This window comes from Apteryx rowi, unplaced genomic scaffold, assembly GCF_003343035.1.
Source record: "Apteryx rowi isolate R43461 unplaced genomic scaffold, aptRow1 scaffold_88, whole genome shotgun sequence".
NCBI classification, from domain to species: Eukaryota; Metazoa; Chordata; class Aves; order Apterygiformes; family Apterygidae; genus Apteryx; species Apteryx rowi.
The window spans coordinates 169,585-195,420 of record NW_020451182.1 but is presented as its reverse complement, the minus strand read 5'-3'; the positions used below and the strand labels follow the sequence as shown (position 1 = coordinate 195,420).

Genomic DNA, 25,836 nt, shown 5'->3' with positions numbered 1-25,836 from the left:
TTCTGATGTTAGGTAAAATATGAAAAATAGCAAGAATTGGTCATGGCAGGCTTGCTCGGATGGATGCCTGCCTTTGTTTCTTCCTCTTCTCTGATGTCTTTCTGCACACAAACACGTACCAAACATGAAAGCTGCAGTCGACAGAGACATCCGGACATATCCAGACTCTACTAAAAATCAGCGTCTCGGGCAGTCAGTCAATCCAAACAAGTTCTCCATTTGTCTAGCTCTTGCCTGGCTGCACTTCTGTACATTTGTAAGTGTTTACACCGAACTAGCTCCTGCCATTTCTGTCTCTGGTTGCTGGAATGCTTGAAATTCCCAGAGCTGTCAAGTCTAGTTCTGGAGTACACCTCCCCAGGACACATCAGTGCAGAAAGGAGTTTTCTCTGAAGACCACAGTGCCAAGAAGAAAGCTGAAAACATCAGTCGGACATTACCTCTGTACATATGACACCAGGTCTCTGAACTACAGTTCAGTGACTTTGGGTGAGCAAAATACAAGCCAGCAGGACCTGGAGATAGAAGGGATACAACTGTGGGTCATGGTTTACAGGTAGGAATGATGCAGAGTGATGCCTTCACGCTGGAAAGGTAGATCTGAGAGCCCTGGCAGAGGAGGCACAGGGCTACAAGAAGTTGTAGTAGTCAGTGGCTCCATTAGAGCATTAAGATCATGGAGAAAGGGCTGTTTCTCTGGCTCCGTTCTGGGGTGAGATCGCTCACATGCTAAGACAACACTCCAGAGAAGAGCATGCCAGCAGTCTGGGGTTCTTACTTCACAACAGCATGGCTCTCTTAAGCTAGCTTCACCAAATGCCTGCTTTACGGCTTCCTTCACTTGCACCATGTGGTCTCCTGCATGTGGGGCTGGTTACAGAGCAGTGAATCAGAGGTAGGCAAAGGCAGAAGAAACTTGCACACCATTAAAAGAGGATGCAAATGGCCCCTTCAACTAGTCTGAATTCCTGCCAATATCAACAAGAGTCATTTGGTCTCCAAGGGGAAACTGTATAGCCCAAAGACAGGGAGACTGGGGATGGGATTTCCTTGTGGCACAGCAAGATGGAAGACCCACAGGGATCCATTTTTCACATCCCCATGGAATTAATCTGAAAAAAGTCAGAAAAGCATCTGTCCACTCAACAAAGACCAGCAGCGACAACCGTCTCCTGCATTCCAGCTGCTGCTGGGACACAGTGCAGGTGCTGAGCTGTGGAAGTGGCACCTGCTGGCAGCAGACATTTCTCAAATGCATTCGCTTTACTGGCTGACTTCAAGAAACATACATGGGTATTTCATGCCCGTTTTTATGTCTTGGAAGTCTGTGATTACAGAAGCATTTTGAAGCCCGAAGATCTAAGTCCAGTGAAGCTGCTGYTCTGGCCATGACTGCTGAGTGATACCTAGCATCCTGGCACAGAGAGGAAGGAGATGCAGAAATTTTACAGCCATCTGCAACCTAACAAACATGTTAAACTTACCCGGTGCTTCCTGATGGAGGGATCACAGAGAAATAGGGTGGGTGGGAGACTGCTGTGAGATAGGGAGGAGAAAGCAGTGATCAGGGACATGAAGGTCAGGCACTCATTAGGAATGAAATGCTAGAATGCCATGAGAAGATGGGGAGGGAGCTGAGGCCTGTGCGGGGCATTTCCTTGTTTGTACTGAACCAAGCAACCATTTGGTCACCCGCAGACTGCATATGCTTAAGTCTCCCTCAGGGCTGGCACATGAATGAGTAGACAAGCAACAACATGGCTCGAGGCCACAGCAGAGTCTTACAGAGCAGAAAAATCACAGTAATCAGAGCTCCTCAGATTTGCACTGGGTCCCAGGATGCTGACAATCTAGTCTGTGATTGCAAGGAATTTGGCTCCAGCCAGCTCTACCCCTGACTGAAGAGGAACTGCATTAAGGCAGCACAGGGAGGACAGAGATGCAAACAGCTCTTGAAAGTGTACATGTGAGTAAGAAGGACAACCTCTGGGGCACAGCTAGAAGGCACCAACATCACATTTCCACAAAACCTGCTGCCTTGAATGTCTCTGGTATCTTCAGGGGTCAAAGAGTCCTGGGTCACAGGCTCTGTTTATTTCAGTCTTTCTGTATAGTGAAGGCAAGAGATCGAGCAACCAGACAGTGATGAAATGGGGCAGCTAGACAGGAAATAGGTTAGAAGATCCCTGTCTGCCTAAGCTGAGCCACAGTCTCCCTGTAACACCCTGGATTGCACCTGGCACAGGACAGCACCTTGCCCCACACTGGACCAATGGAGCAATGCCTCTGGCTGCAGGGGCCACAGTGTCCTTGCAGTTGCTCTTACACTGGCTCACCACCTCCCCTCCTCCACACCTTCGTCTCTAGGCCAGCCATGCCTCTGAGGCCAATGCATAGTGTCCCAGCAGGGCCCTGGGGTACGAAGGCAGAAAGCAAGTCCTGCTGAGGGAAGATGTGCACACAGGATGAACTGGACCTCTCTTGTGAGGGTTTAAACAGGGCCTTCCTCCCAGCAAGGAATCCTTCAGCACAGGCTCCCTACTGTTCCTCTGGAATACGTGAGTGGAGCTGAGGTTTGATGGGCTGTGTCCACTATCCCACCACCAGCCTGAGTACTCTCCCAGCCCATGTTGCCTGCCTGCTAGCTCATCCGGAGCTGCCAATTCCACATTCCTGTTGAGGAAGACTGAAGGAGGGACAAGCTAGACTACGACACCTTGCTTGTCAGTAGGGCATCTCACCACCTTCCCCTGGTCTGGGGCACATCCTGCCAAAATGGCCTTTCTGGGACCTCCACCTCCCAGCCACCCTCTCCAGGCTTTGAACCTGGGAACCACCATGTGGTTGTGCCTGCCCAGGAAGAGGGCTGTGGAGCAGATGCCCCAGACAGCACTGGAATCATAGAGTCTCTCTCCCCTCTCAAGGTGGGGTCTTGATCTTGGAATATCCTAAGGCACACACACCATGGTGACAGCCTAGCGCCCCAGCGAAGCAGCTGAGGAATCCCCCGTCTCTGGGCTGGATCAGTCTGTCCAGCTCCTGAGAGCAGAAGAAATAGAGCTGGATTCCTGTGCCCCTGGAATGGACTCTGGGTGCGCTCCTGCCAATTGTTTGATGTAGTGTTGTTTCCAAAGCCCCTGCCAAGCCCGTGTTGGGCCTAGAACAGGCCCATAATTCTATAGGGCCGAGTCTGCAGCCTTCTCAACTAATCGAGGACTGCACCTCCTAAAACCACGGCCGTTGTTTTCCTGTTTCTCCCTCCTAATAGATCTGGCATAGATCAAACCACTGGCYGCACTGGGGTTTTACAGAGGTGGCTTGTGGAGAAAGCGCTGAGCCTGGAGCCAGCACCCAAACCAGACCATTTCTCCTTGGTGCATGGGCTAAGGCCGGAGCAGAGCAGATACCACCCTGCATACCATGTTAGATATATTCTCCTTCTCTGAGGGCCTTTGGCAAAGGACACCTACATTCCACGGCACCTGGGATGTGCAGCCCTGCTTTGTGCTTCCTCAGCTGTTTGAAGCAGCCTGTTGGCCCTGGCTGAATCTCTTTTGCTTGCAGAGGTTGCAGGCAGTTCCCTGGTGCCTTTTACAGAGGCAGCCTTTCTCTGCAGCAGCACTTACCTGGTCGAGTGGGGCAGACTAGGCACCTGTCCACACCCCAGAAGAGCCCCACACTGCCACAACAATCCTCCAGCTTGGTCAGCCCTGGCAGAGGGTTAGCGCACTGCAGAGAGAGGACCAGAGGGTTCAGGCTTCTCCGTGATAGGAAGAGAACCATGCATCTGCCCTTTGTAGGTACTGCAGAAGGAGGAAGGCAGCTTTGGCTTGCTTACAAGGTGGGGGCAGAGTCAGCATGGGGGACTATGGCCTGGGGTTAGATGCTAACACAATCCTCACAGCACCGCTCCCCACAGGGACGCAGCAGGATCAGGGATAGAGTTTAAGACAGTAAACAGTTTTACAGACAGAAAAGCATGAAACTCCCTTGACTGCACCCCTTTGGAGGAGAAGAGAACATCAAACAGTGCAGAACACAAATCAGAGATGATATCACCCAGCAAAGCCCTAGGATCAGCCTAGTGCCTGCTCTTAGCCACACGCTGATTAGCCAGAAAATGGGTGCACCACTCCAGCCCTGCGGGGAGCTTGCAGTCAGGCACTTTCACTTGCTTAATGTGTCTCTCTTCCCCCCGGCAAGGCCCTCTGGATTACAGGYTTCCCCATTAGAGCTGAGCTGTCGCAGTCCACAGGCCAAATCTGGCCCTCGTCCATATGAGAAATGGCCGCATGCCCAGTGCTCACATTCCAGTCAGCTTGGCTTCAGGCTAAGAGGGAAGAGACAAACACTTTCTGCCCGGGCTCCTCACCATCACCCAGTCTTCTCGGTCACAGACCCAGTGATAGCTAAAAAAGGTGTGAGCACAGCAAGGGCATCCTTTCCTTCCCCTTTGCCCCTTTCAAGAGCTTCATCCACAGCCCTCTGGAACTGCTGGAGAAAATTAAAGTGCTTCTAAGTGCATCTTTAAGCTGGCCACTTGGAAGGCAAACCTGCTCCAAGGGTCAGAGAGCTGTYGTCTCCTCACAGAGGGACAGGGCTTTTCCAGCCCCTTTGTGAAATGTTTAGGGTCTGATCTCATTTATTTTTGTGCTAGGGAATTGCTGAGAATTTATTCAGCTAGAAATGTCCTGGATGGAAATGACTAAATGATGGGAAAGGAACCAGGAGCAGCCCTGAGAAAGGGCTGAGTTTGCTGAGCAATGTAGAGGAGGCAGAGTCTCAACCTGCCCAACTGGGGGTCTCACGGAGAACAAGCTGCTCTGGGGGAATTCACGAGTGTTCTTGTGGGTGCCAAAAACCTCCGACACTTTTCCAGTGACGCAATAGAAACATATGGGGAAAGACAAAATAAGAAATTATGATGACTGCGAGACAGGGGTGAGAAAGCCCCTCACGTGCATTTGCTTCCCAAATACTGACCAAGCAGCCCAGGAAGGCAACGCTCCATGGAAATCAGACTTTCATTTATTGTGTGAGAGGGAAAGGAATTTTCCTATGTTTTATACATTTCCTACAATAATCACAGAGCGTGGCTGTAAATGTTTCTATAAATAGGGCACCTTTTTCAAATGAGACTGTGTGTGAAAGCTATCAGGTCTGGGCTATACTGCCCCAGGGCACAGCCTGCTCAGGGCAAGACATTGTGGTCTCTCTGTTGGGTCCTAAAAAGGATTTTCCTTCCAATACCCACACAGCACATTGCTGCCCATGCCCACAGCACTTGGGTGCTGCCCACACATCATTCAGACATGCTGAACAGCTTCACACAATGAAAGGCCACACTCACTGCCCCACATGTAAATGCACCCATACCCAAGAACAACAAATGTATCTGCATGCAGACCTCAAAACTTGACAGGTGATCCCTTACCTGTCCATGGAGAGCCTCCCGAAAGCACCTCCCCATCAAATCTGGAGGTCTCTGCTGCTGCCTGCTTTCTGTGCCAATGTTGTTGCCATTCCTGTTGGTGTAGGTGTACCACGGCACCGCAGCCAGCTGAGGCACCACCACTGCCTCCACACTGTTTTCCTCTGACAGCTCTGAGTCGCCCCGCACGCTGGCCACCTGGTGAATCTGCACAGTAGCTTCTGGAGGGTGGTTGATGTGGACATTCACCAGGGAAGGGTTTAAGGAAGCTGGAAGATGAGTTTATACCAATGTTTTGACACTCTAGCAACAATTTGGCACCTGAAGAGCATCTTGTCCATTAGCAAAGTCATGAAGGAGGAGAGGTAAACTGACACCACCAGGAAATCTAGAGGAAGACTATGTCTAAGAAAAAACACTTATCTGGCCTGCTAACAGGACAAACCTACCAAAAGCTTTCTCCAGCAACCTGAGCTCTTCAGAAACTAAGGGAGCCACTTTTCTAATAACCTGCCCTGAAAAGGCAAACATAGGGAACTACTGACCTCCTTGGGCCTGTTGATGGCTCCCCTGAAGTTCTGAGAAGTAGCCAGAGTAGGAGGATTCAGAAGAATTAAGGGAAGCCTGGGCTTCTAGCAGAGGAAACTAGCATCAACAGGGAGCCATTGACATAGGAAATAGTGGTAGGGATGATATTTTAATCTAATTCCACTGACTCAGCTTCACCTTCTCTCACCCATGCCAGAGCTAGCCCTATCCCTTGCTCCTCTTTCATCCCCACAGCATTCCTCCTGAACTCCCTGATTCCCATATTCACTGCCTCAGTAACCTTCCAGTCCCCAGGGCATGAGGGTCAGGCCATGGCTTTGTAAGCACAAGTCATCAGTTGTAGGACTCTTCTCTATGACAGGTGCCTCTACATTCTGAGAAACCAGGGTTTGGAGGCCCAGGTCACACTCACCCAGCTGGTTGGACAGGGGCAGTGTGTATGTGGAGTGCTTCATGGAGCCACTGGCCATGGTGTTTGGCACTCTTCCTGCTTGCTTCTTTTCCAGAGTGGAAGCYGGCAGGTGGCAAAACTTCCCCGTGGAATTAGAGGGACACCAGCATTCATCCCGGCCTACACAGCGTCCTCCATTCAGGCAGGGGATCTGGCAGAAATCTGCAAGGCAAAGAGAGGCCTGCATAGCAAAGAAACTGAGCTACTGCCTCTAGCTAATGAGTGGCTGTGGGAAGCAGGACAGCTGGAACTGGCCTGGCACTAACCCTGTAATAGCCGATGAGTAGATCCAGGACTGAGCCAGGCCCTGCATTTGCAGTAAGCAGCCTGGAGGCAAGCCTGGGATCTGTGCTGTGTGTCACTAACCAGCAGGCAGCAAGTGGAGAAACCAGGGTTCTCCCTGAGCTGTAACATGGACCTGGAGTCATGGGTTGAAGACGATAAGCTCTCACTTGGTCTCTGGGACCATGGCCAGCATGAGGCATCCATGCCCTGCAGGGAAGCCCCACAGAGCCAAGGTGATAATGCAGGCACCAGCAGGATCCCTTGGAATGGGGCAGGAGCTATGGCAGCAGCATGTGGCTGAGTCAGCAGAACACCTTTTCTTGGCATCAAGGGGTTTTATGCCCCTTCCTCACTTGGCAGGCTTCTTACTCCCAGCCCAGAAGGGAGCTCAGTGGAGTGGGAGAGGCAGATGAGAACAGGCAGAGCACCGTACACTCAGAGCCTCTCCCTCAGCAGCTGAAGTGGGTAAAGCATAGAGTGGGACAAAAGAACTGGGAGCAATTTGTATGCACAGACTCGGAAAAAGCTTTCACAAATGAAAGTGAAATGATGTCTTCTCTGGCCTCATGAGATGCTTGGAGTAACCCAGCATCTCTCTCAATGTGAGTGACACTCAGGCAAGGCACAGGGTTTCCTGACAGGTCATCCTGACTCATTTCAGCCTGAGATGAGACATTGCTGCTGCACATCCCAGGATGGCTTTTCAGGTTCAGCCCAGGGGATGAACTCCCACCCTGCTCAGAGCTCGTTTGCTCAAGCCCAGCAATCAGGCTGGGGGGATGAGCAGACACATCATTGGACTGGGGTCTAGGCAGAAATTCCTAGAATCCCATATCACTCAGTCTGCACCACAACCAGACTTTTCTTTGCACTCTCTCAGTGTTTGAAGGACTTGAGAGTTACAGAGACTTTCAGAGGATGAGTCCTACAGGGGTCCTGTGGGCTGCTCTCACCAACTGGCTCCAAAAGGATGTGCCCAACCCAGTGGGTATCACAGTGACCTAAAAGGCAATCCCAGCAGCTCTACAAGGTGAGGAGAGGTTTCAGCAGCCCTGTTTGTAGGAACAGCTTGCAACCTGCAGCCAGCTCTCCTGGCTGCCACGTGAGTGAAAAGAGAGAACAGGAGGAAATTAGGTGATGAAAGTCAGCCCCAAGACTGGATGCCAATGAAAGCAGTGAGCTGGCTCTGAGAAGGAGGCAGAGGCGAGGCCTGGCTGCAGGCCTGACTGAAACACACATGTTCCCCCTACCTGGGGTGGGATGGAAACTGAAATTGCCTGCCCAGGAAAGAGAGTAATGAGGTAAGGTCTGTCTTGCTCCCCCAGAGACAGAGATGGTGTAAGTCCTAAAGACTCCAGGAGACACCTTTCTATGCTCAGGGAAAGACTGTCTCCTCCCATCCCCATATAGCCCAACCCCTCAGTCTCTAAAGACATGAAAGGCAGAAGGAGGAGAGTGGGAAACCAGGGAAGGAGATGGGCTGGGGGCCTTCGGGTGCTCACAGATGCGGAAGCCAGACTTGGGATCATGGTTGTGCCCCCCTTGGCTGTAAAGAGTGGTGGTGTCTCCCTTCTCGCAGCTGTTGTAGCAGCGCCCACTCTGGCATGTCTGTTTGCAGATAGTGGGTGTGAAGACAATCTTTATTTTCCTAATCTTCTCTGTCAGGTTGGCCCCTGTGAAGGAAAAGGGCAGTGTTGAGTGAAAGCAGCTTCTCCAGGCCAGGGGGTGGGTAATCTGCATCTCTAGCTCCAAAACATTCCCAGAGCAGGGAGGGATCTGTGACCACAGCCCTGGGCAATGTCTCTTCTTGCCCCTTGCCCACTCCTGCCTGGTCCTCTGCTCCAGCATCATTAAGGGTTTGTTAGCATGYGGAAAATCACCAGCAACATGCTCTGTCTGCTCAGTTAAACTGGCATAACTCCCTATGAAGAGAGACACATACTAATTCCAGTATAAAAGGGTGTTTTTCTGTTTTAGGCAAYATTCCTTCTCAATCCACTTGAGAAGCCTGGAGCCTGGATGTTCTTACACCACTGAAAGACTTCCCACGCAGACAGCCACACTGGTATCCACTAAAGAGAGCATCTGGCCTTGAGAAAATAAATATCTCTCTGCAAACATCCCCTGACGTCTTCAGTCACCTCCCCTCCATTCCCTTACCATCCTCATATTAGATAAAGGAGAAAATCACACTCAGAGAATTTGAAGGCTTGAGGAAAATGGACAACAAGCATTCATGTTGCATAAACATGAACTAGCTGGCTCGACACCAGAGCCCTCTATCCCTACCCTGCAAGACAGCAGTGTCTGTGGGTGCACTCCTTGCTGTGCTCGCATCCCCACCATACACACACACTTCCCATTTCACCTCCTACTTTCAGCTTACAACTTAAATCAGGCTCACAGCCCTCCTCATAAGGGCTGAGATGCCACATGAGGCCATGATGCCTCCTTCGGTAACCACAGCTTCAGGGGCAGCCAAGCTGCAGAAGACAGTTTTCATCTGTCCTAGCTGGGGAGCTTCTGAGACTCTGTCTCAGAAACCACATGTTCCAGCAGCCTGGCTTGATCCCTGCTCATGTCAGAAGGCATAAAGGGGGCAGCCAAAGGGAAAAACTAGATGCTGGTTACACAATCTGACCTTGAGGGCATTTCAAACAGAGGGAGATGCTGGGAGACACCATTTCTACAGACTGAGGAAATTCCCCTTCAGAGCAATGTGCTGAGGTGATGCTCTACACCTCTAGGAGGCATCTGTCACATCCCCATGCCTTCTCTTCCCTGTCATCAGCATTCTGCTCCCCTGCTGTGTCCTCCTTCAGTGGGATCTCTTTCTTCCTCAAGCTCAGCAATGTGTAGGCTGACCTTCCCTTTCCTCCCTGACCAGCTTTACTCTCTGGAAATCCAGATGCCCTTTGTTGTCCTGACTCTGCAGTTCACAACAGGTTGCAGTAAGCCATCTTGGCAAGATCATGATTACTGTTCTTTCGTCAGTCCTTAATCCTTCTCCATGGTGCTTCCTTCTCCTCCTTGGAGCAGGGCTCTCTTCTCCCCTCTCCACCTCCAAGGTGCTACAGAAGTGACTGGAGCCTTTTGGGAGTTTGCTTGCCACCCCTTAACTGTCCTCACTCACATCACTGCCCTTTTCCAGGAGACCCCAACAGGAAGCCCCTAAAAGACTGACAGCCCTGGAGGCCTTACCCCTTGGAGATAACGTGTGCTCCTGGGAAACTGCATGCAGTCCAGAGCTGCTCTGTTCATATCCATTCCCACTGAGGAATGCATTAGACATGAGGTGACCGTTGCTGTCTGGGTAGCGCCGGACAGTCCGTGAAGGCCCTGTGTGCTGGGGGGAGACAGGAGAGCCAATTCTGCCCTGAGTCCTGTGGAAGAGAAAAAATGAATCGATATTCCTCACAAGTAACTATGCTGACTCACAGTGCCTGTCTAACAGGATGCCCTGTGGCAACCTTCACTGCCAGGCTATCTGGGCCACCATCTTGACACAAAGCTCTGTCTACATGAGCAAGGTGCCACTCTTCACCCATTTCCAGTCATCACAACGACAGCACCTCACTTCAGGGACTGTGACCCTCTCCCTCTTCCTCCTTGTCCCATCAGAGTAAAGTTCCCAGAAGGCCTGCCTTGCCTCACTCTCTGCCCTCTTCAAGATAGCATCAGCTCATCGCCTTCCCAAGACAGTGCACAGCTGACAGACCTGTCACCAAAAGGACATTTCCATAATAATGCACTGGCTAAACTTGTCTCCCCTTGGTAAAATCTCAGCAAAAGCACCAGTCCAGCCTGAGTAGCAGAGTCGACACCAATTTCTCTCTCCCTCTGCATAGCCTTTGGCATCGGGCACATGCCATGCCAGGCATGCCAGCTCTCTGGGGAGAGCACAGCCCCATGTGATGAGCTGACTGCAGCAGCACAGCAGAGGCTGTCATGTGCTCTGGCACAAAACTGAGACTGTGGAGTGCCTGAGCCTGGCAGGATGCTGTGCTCACCAAAAAAACCCTCTCTTTATCATCACATCATGCTGCCACAGCACATGACACCCTGACTGTCATGCAGAACCGCTGCCAATCATGCCATCATGCTCAAGAGCTGCTCACTTTCCTGCCTAATACATTCATACAATCCCCCCCCAAATGCCTGCAATAATGATGGTGCTGAAATCTTCCCCTTACTTCAACACCAGGCAACAAGAAAGGCAGTCTGGAAACACTCAAAAGGAGACAGCTACTCCTAGTCTCTCACCCACATCTCCTCTGCTCCAGCATATGCCTGTTTTGTGGAGGTATGAGGAAAAGGAGACCACGCTGACCAGCCTCACCTCTGTGACATGAGCGTGATCCTCTCACTAACCTAATACCCTGATAGTTGCCCCAATTCCAACCTGTGCACCAGGAAATGCAATGCAGCACTCTTCTGCTTTCCAGCAAAAGTGCAACAGGTAAGATGTCTTTTGCCTCAAAAGCATCTTCAGGCACCATCAGGACAGTTTGCTCTGCATGATAGTTGAATGTAGCAGTCCAGGGTTATTATTCTGGAGTCCATTTATCAGTTTTAATATACCAGGTGCTTGTTTTTGAAAAGAGGCGGTACAAGCACAGAGTTACAATTCAGTAACTTGTAGTTTGCACTGGCTGTAAACCAAATGTCCCAGTGACAGGCATGAGTATAGTTGCTGAACAATGCTGTCAAGGTGGGAACTGCTGCTGAGCTAGTCAGAAAACCATGAAGTTGCCTGATTTGTTTTGTCTTGTAAGATGGGCAGTATTTTCAAAAGGAGCCTCATGTGGACCCCCCCACTCATTTGATGAGTGTGGCAGAGTTGGCTGAAGTGATGCCCTGAGTACAGGCTGCTCCTGGGAGCAGGGGGGTCTAGTGTACTCAGCSCTGTGGGGGCAAGGCAGTTGCCCTCAGAATTGAATCATGGTATCAAAGTCATTCTCTCCTCTCCCTAAGAAAGCTCTGTGCCTCCAGGAATGACCACTGGGACTCCAGGTCGAGGAAGAAAAAATGACCAAGAACTCACTCCTGTAAGTGCAGTTACAACTTTCTGCAGTAACTGCATTCATGGCTTGTGGTGTTTTCCGGGGACTAAACATGTAGAAGCCATCCAGCTCACAAGATCATACTTCTTACACTCTGTGATAAGGGCATGTAGATCCCTAGCCAGAGGTCTTTGCATTAAGCCAACACAACAGCACATCTTGCTCTATTGCACTCACTCCCAGTCCCTTTTGCTGACTGGCAGCATTCAATCTCTCAGGGTGCTCAGCCCTTATCAGCAAACATCTCCCTCATTCTTGCCTGTACCACCTGCAAGGAAAAAGGCTTTAGTGCACAAAGGTCCAAAGTAGGCTAGCTGCCCATACACCTCTTGAGTTTCTTTGAAAGTACCAGCCTAGGAATTCACTGCAATTGAACTTAAACACCAACTGGTCCTCTGCTTACCCTGTCCACACCAACATCTCTACCTCTGACTCAATGGCTGGGCAAAAAGGCTAGCTCTTTCCCATTAAAGTGTTCAGAGAGGTCCATCCCATTTTATGTCTTTTATCATTTTGCTATCACAGTCAGCACAAAGGTGTTACAGTGTCTACTGAGAACACAGATTTCTAAAATCAATAGGACTGGATAATCCAACAAGAGTTGGCTGATGGCAGCTCTGGCTCACTGACATTCCTGGCTTGGATATCTTGGAATAATGGTAAGATCTGGGGAGATGGAAAGGGAGCTAACGCAGTGCTGGTATTCAAACAGGTCAAACTTGATACACAAGGTAACTGTCTGCCAATGATCCAGAAATCAGCCCTGAACAAAATAATGGAAAAGTTGATGCACAGGTCAATTAATTGGGACCTAAAGGAAAGGAATATATAAATGAGGTCAAGTCAACAGGGTCTGTGGAGAACTGTTCTTGTCAAATGAATCCATTTGCATCATTTGATAGAATTACATACACACACGACAGGCTTGGAGCCCATGCTATTCTGATAAAAAAATAAACATGGCAGTACAATGTCAATCAGGCACATAACAAACTGGCTATATGACAGAACACAAGAAGTAGTAGTCCCTGAGGAGTGTATTAGATGGGTTCCAGAGTGATCAGTATGAGGCCTGGCACGATTCAGCAATTTCATCTGGAAACAAATATTTTTATTTCGAAATAAACATACAATCAACATTGATAATGTGTGCTGCTGACACAAAAATTTGCAGTGATGTGGTGTATTGTGATGAGAACAAGCAATCACACAGAACAGTTTGGATCACTTTGTATGGCAAATCCATCCAAGCAATATGGGATTTTAATACAGCCAAATGCAAAATTACACTTCTAGGAAGAAGGAATGCAGGCAGCAGCTGCAGATTGAGGGAGAGTATCATGGAAACCAGCAATTCTGAAAAGATTTCTGAGCTAATGACAAGCAATTAAATACGAACTGTCAATGCAATACCTTGACATCGGGGTAGTGAAACACTCTCCAGGAAAAGGGAGGTATTTTTACCTCCCTACATCACAGTAGAGAGCCTATATACAAAAATAGCACATCTAATTCTGATGTGAAATGTGTCCCATTTTCTAAGGGATGTTGAAAAACTGGAGAGAATACAGGAAAAAACATGGCAAAAATAATAAGAGGGCTGGTGAAAATGCCTTTCTGTGAGAGACCTAAAGTATTCAATCTCTTCAATTTAGCAAAAAGAAGATGAAGAGGTCATCTGATTACAGGGCACAGATATCTCCACAGGAACAAAATACCAGGTGCAAAGAGCTTTGTAACCTAGCAAAGAAAGGCAAACCATAAAATGACATCTGCCAACTGAAGCCAAATGATTCCCTATTAGAAATCATTAGAAATCACATACACAATTATTAGTATAGCTGTTTTCATACTGGAAAAAACATCAGATGTAGTGGATTCCCCAACTTCTGATACTGTCAGTTCGGGAGAAGAAAGTGTGCTTCTGAGAGATATCACTGGAACAGTGCAAATATAACTAAGTGAAGATTAATAATCTCTACTATCCCAGAGGTTTTTTTAGATTATCTATTATTATTTAGATTATCTATTGATCATTTCTGGCCTTGTGCTGTAGGAATCTAGGAACAAACACAGTTATTCCAGAGACAGAAGTTCCTGGTCTGGATACTCATAACCCACTCAGTTCTACTACAAGAAAAGCTTGAAATTGAAGTAGCTGGGCTGCTGTAAGGAGGCATGAACAGCAGTCCTCAGAAGAGCAGCTCATGTAACTCACACTGCTGGGCAGACACCCAGCTTCGCAGATTGAAGGTTTATACACTGTTCAGAGTGGAGTGCTGCTAAAGGTCGTTCAGGTATGGAGGCAGAGCAAACAGGACTAGTAAAAGAGCACAGATGGATAACAAGATTCATTAGGAATATTTCCTTCTGATAACAGTATTCATTGTCTTGTTAAAAACAAGGTCTAAACTGAGATGAAGACAGCAAACTGCTTATTTTTAATAAACAGTAGGGATACTGTTATTCTGACGCAACCAGAAAAATTGCAGAGAAGTAAACTTTATTTCGATACTACATCAGTCCCTAACAGCCTCTTTCAGAAGCTCTCCTGAGATTTTGCAGAGTACCACCTACCCCGACTTCCAGTGGGCCATGACATGACCTGCCCACAAATTTCTAAACAACTAATGCAATCCTGTTGCCGCCAAGAAAACTTCTGTGTTACCTGCTCTGCTACCTCTGGTTTTGCTAGTGACAAAGTAAGTCATATGGAGCTCTAGGGAGGCTAGATGAGAGCTACCAAGCCCTGGAAGCTCAGGCACGTTGATTATCCAGTCTTCCAGGATCTTTTATTGTATTGATGGAAGGCCCCAAAGGAGAAAAGGTCAGAGTTCCCCAGGCCAGCAACATTCACTATCTTAGCATTGATGAGTGTAGAGCAACTTTGACCCTGGGTTTTGAAGGGTCACTAGACAAGGGAAACCAATGGCATGACACAGGGAAGTATCAGCAGCTCTTGTGCTTCAAAATACTCACACCAGCTCTATCCTTGAGGAAGAGAGAATGCTACATTCAATCAGCTGGGCTTGGCTAGGCTCTGCCCATTGCCTGTACAAAGTAACTCCACCTCCTTGGCTTTATGACAACTCCTGTGATTCCTGGGATCATCAGATTTTGTATAGAAAACAATAGCACATTAATGGATTTTAAAAAAATAATCATTAGCATCTTGGTTATGAAGAAAAGTGGATTACATGTGCTCACTGCAGGGGGGCAGTGCCAACCTCACAAAGGAAAAATGGAAGAGGAGCATTGCTCCGTGCCTGGCAATACTGGAGGAAAAGCCATCCTACYGGGATCATGTTGACAAAGCATTTCAGTGTATTTTGCAGTGGCGAAGAGGCAGATTTGCTTTGAATTAATTTGTTTATTTGGTCCTATTCGAGGCAGATGAGCTCTGGGATTTGTACACTGAGTTGAGTAACACCCTCCCACCCCAGGCCACAGAAATCAATGGCAAGGGGTGTCTTTCCACCTCAGTTTGTCAGTTCCAATCCATCCCCAAGTCACGCCAAGCAGCTGGCCCAAGGTCAGGGAATATAAAATAGAGCTTTTCACCTACAAAGCTTCAGACACAGTGCGCACTGGGCAAATGGGAACTGGCTTGCTTGAAGGGTCCTGGGGAGTGGGTCTGAGCTCACCATGTCAGCACAGTCCTGGCCAGAAAGCATGAGCACCCCCTAACCATTTGGTGTCTCTTAATACATGACCAGAGTTTGCAGTCTCTAGCTAGTTCCCAGTGATCCACATTGCTGCAAGTTTTCTCCCCTGTATTTTCACCCTTACTCCTAGGAGTAAGAGTGAAGATGGAGAACAGATGGGGCAGCTCCAGATCATGGTAGGGGTTCCCAGCAAAATGGGGAGCTTGTGCTACTGCTCTCCATGCCTGCACCTGCTCAGAGAAGAGGCATTCAGGCTCAGGAGATTGAGACCTCAAGGACTATATGTTCTGGGATAGTTAAAGACCCAGGGCTTCACATTCATTCAATCTTAAAGCCTCTCTCAGTGCTGCATTAATCACTTCCACACTTCCAGCCAGGCACATGGCCAGCACAGATCTCGGCAGCATGAAGCCTCTGCAGAGAGGCAGTGGTCTCTTCCTTTATAGACGACCGCCTGCCAAGCAGCTGGTTTCCCTGCCTTTCATCTGTCAGAGCTGCTGACAGCTTTCTCCATGTCAGGCACAGTCTGTGGGACAGAAACAGCATGCAGACTGCTAAGACACCTCTTCTTCTGTGCTGATCTGGGGCACCCATTTCTGTGGTGCCCAGCTAACGTCAGCAGGGGGCCTGAGGGAAACATGGGTAATGGGGGAAGGGTAGAAGGGGCAGTATTCTTGTTCGAAGAGCATGAATGTCTGTACAGTATTCCTGCTGATGTCTCCCAGGATGAAGGCTGAAAGGTTACTGACTGAGAAACCTCAGTCACTGGCACACAGATCGTTCCACTCCTATAGGTATTAACTGCTAATCAAAAATAAAAGAGATGCAAGGCAGCTGGCAGCTGTGCAGACAGACTGATCCATATCTGCAGCAGTTCAAAACTACTCAACAAGCAGTTATAACTGCCCCCTTCTGAGGTGCAGGTCAAGGACAACTGGAGTCCCCTTAAATCCCCTAGGACTAATGCCAGAAGCCAGAAGCAAGGGAGACCTGCTTCCTTACATTCTCATGCTATACTCGGCCCTGCAAGATCCAAATGACACCTGTATGACATTCAGCAAGGGAACTGCACACATACCATGTGCATCTTTTGTCTCTCCTTTTCTCCCTGGGAGGAAAATAATGTCTGTTCAAAAGTGCTTTATTTTGGATAGGTTTTGTTACTAGCTACACTGTGCAGACAGCTAGAGAAGGTACAGAAATTCCCTGGATATAATGGCTGTCCTGGCCAGTCCTAGATAAACCTGCAAGATGGCTGTTCCCTGCCCTGAGGAGGTGAGTGGTATCAGTCACCCCACTGAAGATAGAAGGCTGAGCTGGAAGGCTTCTGGTAAATACACTGAAAAACAGGAAGATTGCTGTTTTCTGAAACAACTGCAGCTTTTTTAAAAGCCTGTAATTTCAAGCTGAGGTACAAAGAAACACAATAACCAGGTTTAAATTAGCAAGATGAAAGGATCCAGGAAACAATACTGTCTTTCTAACTCACTGGAGATAGAAAGCATTTTTCAAAAATCAGGTTACTTTTGATGGGCATGGGGAATCTAGATGGATATACAGCTGTGGCTTCTTATAATAACCTAAGGGCAGCTATCCTCTTTGGAGCTCAAGGCAAAGGTGGCAAACTCTTCAAAGCACTTCCCTCTCCCCACCAGCAACACTTCAGTCTTTCCTGGATTTAGCTTCTATCAGCCACTCTTCATCCAATTGTTGATTTTGGCAGATTATTAGCAAGCTGGGAAATGGTGTTTTTTGCATCTTGTATGAAGGACATGCAGAGCCAAGTGCCACAGGAATGTTACTGTTTTTTTTATCCAGCCTGCCTCACCCTCTCCAGCAGTTAACCAGAGTCTAACCAACCATAGTAGGGTAGATAGTCCAAGGAACTGTGGAGAAAGTAAATCCTAGACAGCCTGGTCAGCAGGAAGGAGGTGCTAATGCCAGACAAGGCAAGTGCTGGCCAGATAAGGACTGAAGAGTCACTTTCAGTTGGAAACAGATCTGCACCCTACTGAGCATTAGCGAGCTCACACAGAGACCACTGATTGCTGAGGAGCCAATGGACATTTCCCAAGAGGGCAGTAATAGAGAGTGGGATGGGACTGGCTGAAACAAAATTGAAAATTTAAGAGGCCCTCAGAGAAGGAACCATCACCCAAGAGCACAGAAACCCCCATCTCAGGGCACCAGTGCAACAAGCTCCATCTGTCCAACTACAATCAGCCCGCTGCCTCATCCTCCAGGAAGTAACTGCTGCCTACCGCCACCTGGTTTCTGCTGGCCAACTCTTTCCTGGGTGGCTGCTGGTTCTTGTTTGGGGAACCATGCCATGGAGCAGGCAAGAGCAGGGCTGGCTTCTCGGCCTGGCCAATGCAGCTGGGACCACTGGCTTCAGAGCACCCACAAAGAGGCAATGTATTCCCCCAAACAGCTGCAAAGCAAGGATCCCCACAAACAGGAACCACTACAGTACTGGTAATTCCACCCCAGCTTCTTAGCCCATAGTCAGGGCAAGCTGCTCCAAGACAAGCACTCTCAGCCAGGACGGGGGCTGAGTCATGCTCAGCTCCTGATAACCTGCCAGAACAACAAACGGGTTCTCCCCTGTTTTTCAAGCACTGAACAATATACTCCGTATCTGTCTTGTCCATCCGCCTGTCCCTTTGGCTAGACGCCCTCCCCACTTGGGGCCACAGGGACCAAAATCAGTGATTCACTTCCCCCTTTGTAATGCTCTGCAGTTGCTGATTTTCCACTAAAGCATCGCAGAAGAATGGGCAGCCTCAACACCAGTGTCTGTGTCTACAGGGAGAGAGAGAAGCAGCCAGGCTTGGAGAGCAGCAAATTGACCACAGACCAGAAACTTCCCCTTACTTGGACTCTGAACAGGATCCTAAGCAGGCAGACGGGATTCATGGCTCAGTGTCTTGAGCCCCGGAGCACAGAGGCATTGCTTTGAGAGCACTGAAGTTTATTATCAGTTAGCTCACAAACATGCTGACAGAGAAGACAGGTCTGTTAGGACCCAGGGAGGAGGGAGGAAACACACCATACAAGGCATCTGACTTCAAGCCCACCCGCATTATGCCCATAAATCTTGGCTCAGTTTATTATCCCCATGAGCAAAGAGAAAGCTCTAAAACCTGCCCACTTCAGGCTTCAAACTGTCCCTCCTGCGGCTGCCTTCAGGTCTGGTACCCTTTGTGCAAGTGAGAGAGACACCAAAGCCCAAAGACCCCTGCTCTCCTGGGAGGGTGGAGGGAGGGAAAGTGACGTGAAGATCCTCTGGCCTGGAAAAGCAGGCAGTGCCACTGCCACCAGCCTCAGCCAGGCAGGAGACCTTCCTGGCTGGGGAAAGGCTGAGCTGAGCAGGACTTGCCTACCCTGAAGGCCACAGGAATGATCATCAAACTGCCTTCATGCCCAATTCCCAGTCACTTTCAGGCAGATCTCATGCCAAATGGGACTCCAGATGGAGACACCTAGACTGTCACAGCCATATCCAGGCAAGTGACAACCCTACTGCTTACCGCAACAGATCTCAGCCACACGATCAAGCTGCCTAGATGTTCCCAGCGTCCCACTATCAAAGCTCACATGCTCACCTGCCACCTCACAGTGCCACAGTCACTGCTCATACACAGTGAGGTCATCAGGCAAGCAGAAGGGAAGTCATTCAAATCCTCTCCCCACCTGAAGCCCCTGACAGTCTTTGAGGGCTCCTGTATGCAGAGACACCACTGACAACACCCTTTAGCTTAGACACAAAAAGCACTGCCAAAATGGGGTTACTCTAGGCAGAAGTGGGTGTCAGACTACCAGCCTCAGACTCACGCTCACTGCTGCTGGTATCTGCCCAGAAGCCACAGCAGTGCCAGCATCCAGACTCCACTGCCATCAGTCACCACAGCAATCAGCTGACCATCACAGAGCCTGCAGTGCTCCAGCTCCAGGATCCCTSCTGTGGCACCTTGCAGCAGTAAGTCCAGCTTCGTGCTCCATCTGGCATATGCCTGTGGCTGGCCTGGATTTCTCTACTGGGTATCAGCTGTTCATGGATCTCTCACTAGAAACCACAGCAACAAACATGCAATTCCATGGGACAGTAAAGGCACCATACATCTGCCCTACACCACCAAGTTCATTCCCTCCACCACTAACATTGCATCTTCTTTCCTTTGGTCTCCAAAGCAGTGCAGGTGCTTAGGGCCACCTGAGCTTGCTCTCAACCTGTCATGTAGTGCAGCAGCTCCTTTTCCTGTGCTACTGCTCTCTTTTCCTCCTTCCAGTCATTCCTCCCTCTTCATTACTAAGTCTAGACCCGGAACACCAGTGCAAAACTTTGGATCACCTCTCTGTTGCACTCCCCCATGCTGTCCCCCATATCAGTCCAGCCTGCAGAGCCAGAGCCAGTTTGCTTACTGTTACAACTTCCACAGTGGGAATTCCCATCTCTGCAGCAGAGCTTCACACATCTGCCCCTTTACTGCCCAGCTCTGTCCACGCCTGCCCAAAATCAGCACCTCCTTGGAAATAACAAGGGGAAAAAAAGCACTTTAAAGAGCTAATAGGTGCAGAAGACAGAGCCCTCTCAGAAGCAGAACCTATACTGTGGAATTTGTCATTACATGAGACAAGATGGAGCAGAGACCTCACTGCACCAACAGTGAAATGCATCTAGATGGTGGGCTGGCAGCTGTCCTTTCCTCACCGAGTTCTCCATCAGAAGTTTCTCTGCAAGCAATACACTTGCTTGCACATAACTACAAAAAGCAATTAAATAAAAATGCTAGAAACTAATCCAACTGCTTCTGCACACTGAGAAAAAATAGAGGGAGAAGGTGATGGACTGTGAATTCTATTTTTAACTGCTCAGGAGCTGCCAGACACTACATAAATGAATTTCTAAAAGCACACAGGCACACAGCTAACAGGTTCCTTTTAAGCAGTCTCTGCAGGTCTAATTTGCTCCTTAGCCAAAGTGGCTGTTCATACTTCTCTGCACAGCTCTCTACTGACATTAAATGCCCTTCTCTCGCCACACGTGCCACCTGCCAGTCTGTCAGTGCTCTTCTTTGCTCTCGTTTGGTGTATTAGGGAGTGAGCAACTGATGCCCTGGAAGAAATCCAGCTCTCCAAGTAGAACATCACCTGGCTGGCCCAAAGGTAGGGCAGAAACACACCCTGCACAAGTGCATGGCACCAGGCTGCCACAACAGAAAATCAGCCCATGCTCCTGCTTGGATCTATTAGCACTGATCCAAAAAATGTCCAGAACTGTGATTTCAAAATACCAAGCATGATGGAGGGCTGTTTGAAATCTGCCTGTCTCTATAGCTGAAGCACAGGCCAGTGAATCCCAGAAAAATCAAAATACAGCCTGCAATTGCTCTCTCTCAGCTTCAAGTGGAGCCAGCAGAGGAACAAGGCCAGGCTGCTCAATTACAAATGCCACATCTGGGCCAAAACTTGCATGCTCCATAGACTAAAACAGGGATCTAAAGGGAGAGGGAGGCAAAGAGGGCTACCACTTCTCTGGAAGCACAGTCCAGTATGGCCTGCACTCTGTTGTGTGGCTGGCGAGATGTACTGCTGCACAGCCCTCCTCTTTCCAAGCGCAGCCACCTGCTCCCATGGGCTGAAACAGTATGAAAGCTACTCCAGTTGGTTCTCCTTCCTGGATGCAGGGGCTGGTGCACTCCCAAAAGTTGTACAGCAGCATGATAAACCGATACAGCACCACTGCCTCACACAGTCACATAGCCTCTCTTATGAACTGATGAAAAGAGATCCATCCAGAAACATCCTAACAGCTGCCACCATGCTAAGGACTCTGCTAGAATAACCATGTTAGTACAAACATCACCCCACGGCCACAAGTTTTGCACCATTACAAAACTGGGTGCAGACTAGGCCAAAACATGGTCTTAAAGTCCATGGGAACATGCTGAAGCAGTGGGAGAGCTGGGTTGCTCCCTATAGTCTACCAATTCACTATGCCTGAACTGAACATCACAGAAAGTTCAGCCATCACTGCTGGCTACACCTCCGCCTTCATTCCCCTTCTGTTTCCCCCATGAAGCACCCTCCAGTGCAGTGAACAGCAAGGTCCCTGCACGGCAGAGACAGGAACTGCATTTGGGGCAGAGATGCACAGGAGACAAAGACAATATAGCAACCTGCCCATGCAGGCCTTATGCCACAAGCATGCCAAGGAGTCCTGTCCCAGAGGCCACTCTGTCTACACAAGACACAACAACTGTGAGCCAAGGAACTGGTCCCAGTCCAATGAAACCTCCTACAGAGGCGTTAGACAGAAGGAAGGCTCCCACTGGGTTATGGGGAGGGCTCACTTATTTCCCCTGTATAGCAGAGAGAAAACAAGCACTTTGAGTCTCATTTTTCATCTTATTGACTAGCAGCACTCACCCCCTCTACCAGGCTTCCAACTTCAAAGCCCTGAAAAAACAGATTAGCCTATTCATCCTTACACCCACACACACACCCTCGGGAGTCAGAGAAGTCAGCAACAACCTCCCCACCATTTTACACACAACACAGAGAGGGCAGGCAAAGTCTCTCTAGCCACAAGCACAAAGCAGGGTGAAGAGCTTGCCTCTACTCACACACACAAAGGGCACAGGAGCAATGGGGTGGAGAGGAGCTGTGGCTAATCCTCTCCAGTTGCTCAGTAGCGAAAAGATTAGAGCCCAGCTGGGGACTAAGAACATATCTGGACACATAAGCATGTTACCTGATACCTGATGGCAGGGTAGGTGTTTCTAGGGGAATGGTTCTTCCCCCATGAATCTGCTCTCACTCCTCTGCTATGTGGCCTTCAGTATCACCACTGATAATCATCAGTTACAGGTTTTGTGGTGTCACCAGCATGAAGGGATCAGGAGCAGGCAGAAAGAATTGTGTCTGCATGGCAAAACCTGGGCTCCAATTCCTCAGCTGTGCAGGCCCAGAAGTGACAGAGAAGGCAGAGGTCCAGTGTTGTTATCAACTTGTCATTACATCCATGGAAAAGTTTGGCACTTTGCTGTTGCAGAAAGCCTTGTAGCTGAAAAATTAGCACGGACACACTGCCAAGGCTCCAGGCAATCTAATACATGCTGTCTGCCCCCTCCCGATATCCTCAGGCTCTGAGTATGCTCCCCATACTCCAAAGCCAGCGTTCAGCTCAGCTTTGCAGATGTGGGTCTGTTAACCATTCCCCTCAGCTCCCTCCCTCCCTGCCCAGCATTTTGTAGTTCTCAGAATTCCTTCCAATTTGTCAAGATCTCTTCTGGCAATAAAAGGTACCTTGACTCAGTGCAGGACCCCATGGCACACAGGGAAAACAAACCTTGCAACTCAAGCCTTTTGCCTCCAAAGTCCTAAGCACCACTGGCCTTTCATATACAGCCACACTGCATTACTCTCCTCTGCCCAATTTGCTGTTCACTCCTACTCTGTAAAATCTCTGCCTCTCCTTCTTCCCAGATTTCTTCCTCCCGTGGAGGCTTTTTTTCCTTCAGCTGTAACAGACAATACTTTTCCAGCTTGATTATCTTCTTATTTTTTGCTTGTGTGTTCAGTCTCTGCATGACCCTGAAGAGACTCTGCACCCAAGCCTGCACCCAGAGACAAAAACGGGCTGGTGTTTGGAGCTTGGTGCCAGCCCTTCACAGTACCAGACACAGCAGTACTTTCCAGAATGCTTCTGGCAAAAGGCATGTTTCATATGGAGACTTCTCCATCTCCATTTCAACCACACCTTGCACCGAATTAACTTCAGTTCAGACCTCGTGTCCTGCCAGYGCTTGGCAATATATGGAAATTCTCAAAACCATAGAGAACCACTTTGATTTTGATTAAGTACCAGCCTAATCCAAAAAAGGCAGCATACGATCAGCTATGAGAAACTGCAGCATTAATCTATATGCACAAGGGAGCTGAAAGCAAGCTGGAGGGCAATCCTAATTCAGGCATCAGGGCAAAACTCTCCAGCATTTGATCATGTGGCCTTAGTGCTCTTTTAACATCTTTCTTCTTTATATAACTGCTATATAAATTGTATCRTCATAAATGTCCCACATGATGTATGTATACTATATAAAATAGGCTCATATCGGGCATAAGCAGCAGGGCTGTGGAGAAGGCTGGGAGCTGCCCTGGGCTGGTCGCGGCCGGTTCCAACCGGCTCCCTAACGGATGGCGCAGCCCGGCGCCAAACCTGCCGGCCAGAGGGGCACGCGGCACCGCTGCTTGCGTATTTAAGAAAGGGCAGTATGCTCGGGGCAGCAGGAGATGTGAGGGTGCACATGGGAACACACAAAGGGAAAAATGTGAGGACATCAAAAAGACAGAGGAAGAGGATGCACAAGAAACGTAAGAGGAGACACAGGCAGAGACACAAAAAGGGGCACAAGAGGTACCTCTGAGGGGCTTGTGGGGGACCCACACTGGAGCAAGGATACCCCTGAAGAGACTGTGGCCCATGGGGGACCATGCCAGGGAAGTGGAAGAAAAGTGTGTGAGGCAGGGAGCAGCAGAGAGACAGTTACATGCTGCCCCCAGTCTCCTGCACAGCCCCTTGCCTCACTGAAGGGAGGGAGTGTCATGTGGGGCAAAATCAAGGGGAGTGGAGACTAGGAAGGGGAGAGGAGAGGCATTTCCTTAAGTGTTTGTTTCTTTATATCTTCTTTGGTTTTAATTCCTGAATCAATAATTAAAAGTTTATTAATAGGCATTAAATCAAATTAATTGAAATTCCCCAAGTCAAGACTGTCTTTGCCCGCAACAAGGCTATAAACTGGATTTCCTGTACTACTTGGCCTCCCACATGTGCAATGCATTTGCCCTGCACCCTGCTCTCCAGCATGCAGTCTCAGACTAAGTTGACAGTAGCATCATTTTTCTTTTAGTTAGAAGGAAGTGTGCATTTGAACATTTTCTCCCAAAGCTTGGAGGCTGAATTAAGCTATAGGAATGACTCCCAAGGATGTGCAGAAAAAACAGGCCTAGTATGAGGACCATATTTGGAGTTCAAACGAAGCCTGAAAAGCCAGCTATCCTCTTGCTGCTCTGAAGTGTATGTAACCCCCTAGAAAGTAAATACATAAAACACATAAAACAGAATGGTGCTGACAGCTTTAAAACAGCAGAAAGTAGAGCAACTGTATCTAGTGCCAGGCTAGGGAAGGTATATCAGGTAATTTAAAAATAGAAGTATTTTTATATAAGAAAAATGACATTTACTTTCCTCTTGGGTAACTCAAGTTTTTCCTTTAGACTTCCCAGCCAGCTTGCCAGGGGCTTTCAACTGTGTCAAAACAGGAGAGGGGCTGAGATCTGGAACTTGAGCAGAATTGCTTTTTCACCTAATCCCACATGGACTGGCACTGGCTTTTTTGTTTCAATTTTTTAACAGGGTCTCAGATATCCACTCAAAGCTGGCTCTGGATCAAGGAATATAAATGCTTGGCCACCTTGTGAGAACTATATTGCCAAAGAGAAGTACCCAGGAAAGCTGCAGTTAGGGCTTACCTGCATTAGGAAAATATGCCATTCAAGCAACAAGCATAAACATGCTGCAGTGGCGGAAGTCAAGGCTGGCACCAGTGTTTACCCCAGAAATTCAAAGTCACGTGCTACGGACCTCCTGAGCTGGTTCCACCCTATGCAAAGCAGGAAACCATCCATGGCATGTGCGATGGGAATGCACTTACACAGAGAGATTTCTCAACCAAAGTCAGCTTTTATTTTTAGTAGCTATTTGGGTATTAATAAATCATAATCCTCATTAATGTAAAGTGAATGACAGTCATAAGTGAGCAGAAGAGCAGAAGGCATATTCAGTAGGTGCATATAGAGAACTTCTTGTACTGTATGTACTGTTGAGGTAGACAAATAGTCCTGGACACTCAGCAGAAACCCAAGTAAAGTTGTAAGAAAGCTCCCCTTTTCCTCATAAGCATGTAAAGCTCAAAACTGGCAAAACAGGAGGCTTCAGACACTGCTTTGAAAATTAAGACAATCCTATTTCTATTCAGAGCAGCACCTTCCAAACACAGGTGATCTCACAGTGAATTTTCAGTTTATTTGCTAGCCCTCCATAACAACAAGCTAATCAAGCTGTTTTTGCCGAGCCAGAGCTCTCAGTTTCACACTGTGAATAGCTTTACATCCATCCTTGACAACTACAGTGGCTGCCATGGGCTCCACTCTCCTCTGCAAACAAGCATGCTAGACATTTGACTGCCACCAGAATGGGAGCTGATTTCTAGTCGTGATATTAGAGTCATTACAACCAATTTTCAAAAGGGGAAAATATATTTTCTCCATTCAGCAACCTCCGCTGCACACCCAAGATCCTGCCTTCTGTTTGCTCCCTGCTGCTCTCAT

General features: G+C 48.7%; 1 protein-coding gene across 1 annotated transcript in view; it reads right to left on the bottom strand.

The window, feature by feature from the left end:
* The window catches only part of LTBP2 (latent transforming growth factor beta binding protein 2), an 87,612-nt gene that overhangs the window by 36,268 nt on the left and 25,508 nt on the right, over window positions 1–25,836 (bottom strand). The window contains exons 4-8 of the mRNA XM_026090778.1: window positions 9,918–10,099; window positions 8,219–8,389; window positions 6,393–6,593; window positions 5,435–5,700; window positions 3,627–3,729 (exon numbers count right to left, since the gene is read on the bottom strand). Coding sequence (XP_025946563.1) covers window positions 3,627–3,729; window positions 5,435–5,700; window positions 6,393–6,593; window positions 8,219–8,389; window positions 9,918–10,099 — 923 coding nt within the window. The remainder of the gene's footprint in view (window positions 1–3,626; window positions 3,730–5,434; window positions 5,701–6,392; window positions 6,594–8,218; window positions 8,390–9,917; window positions 10,100–25,836) is intronic.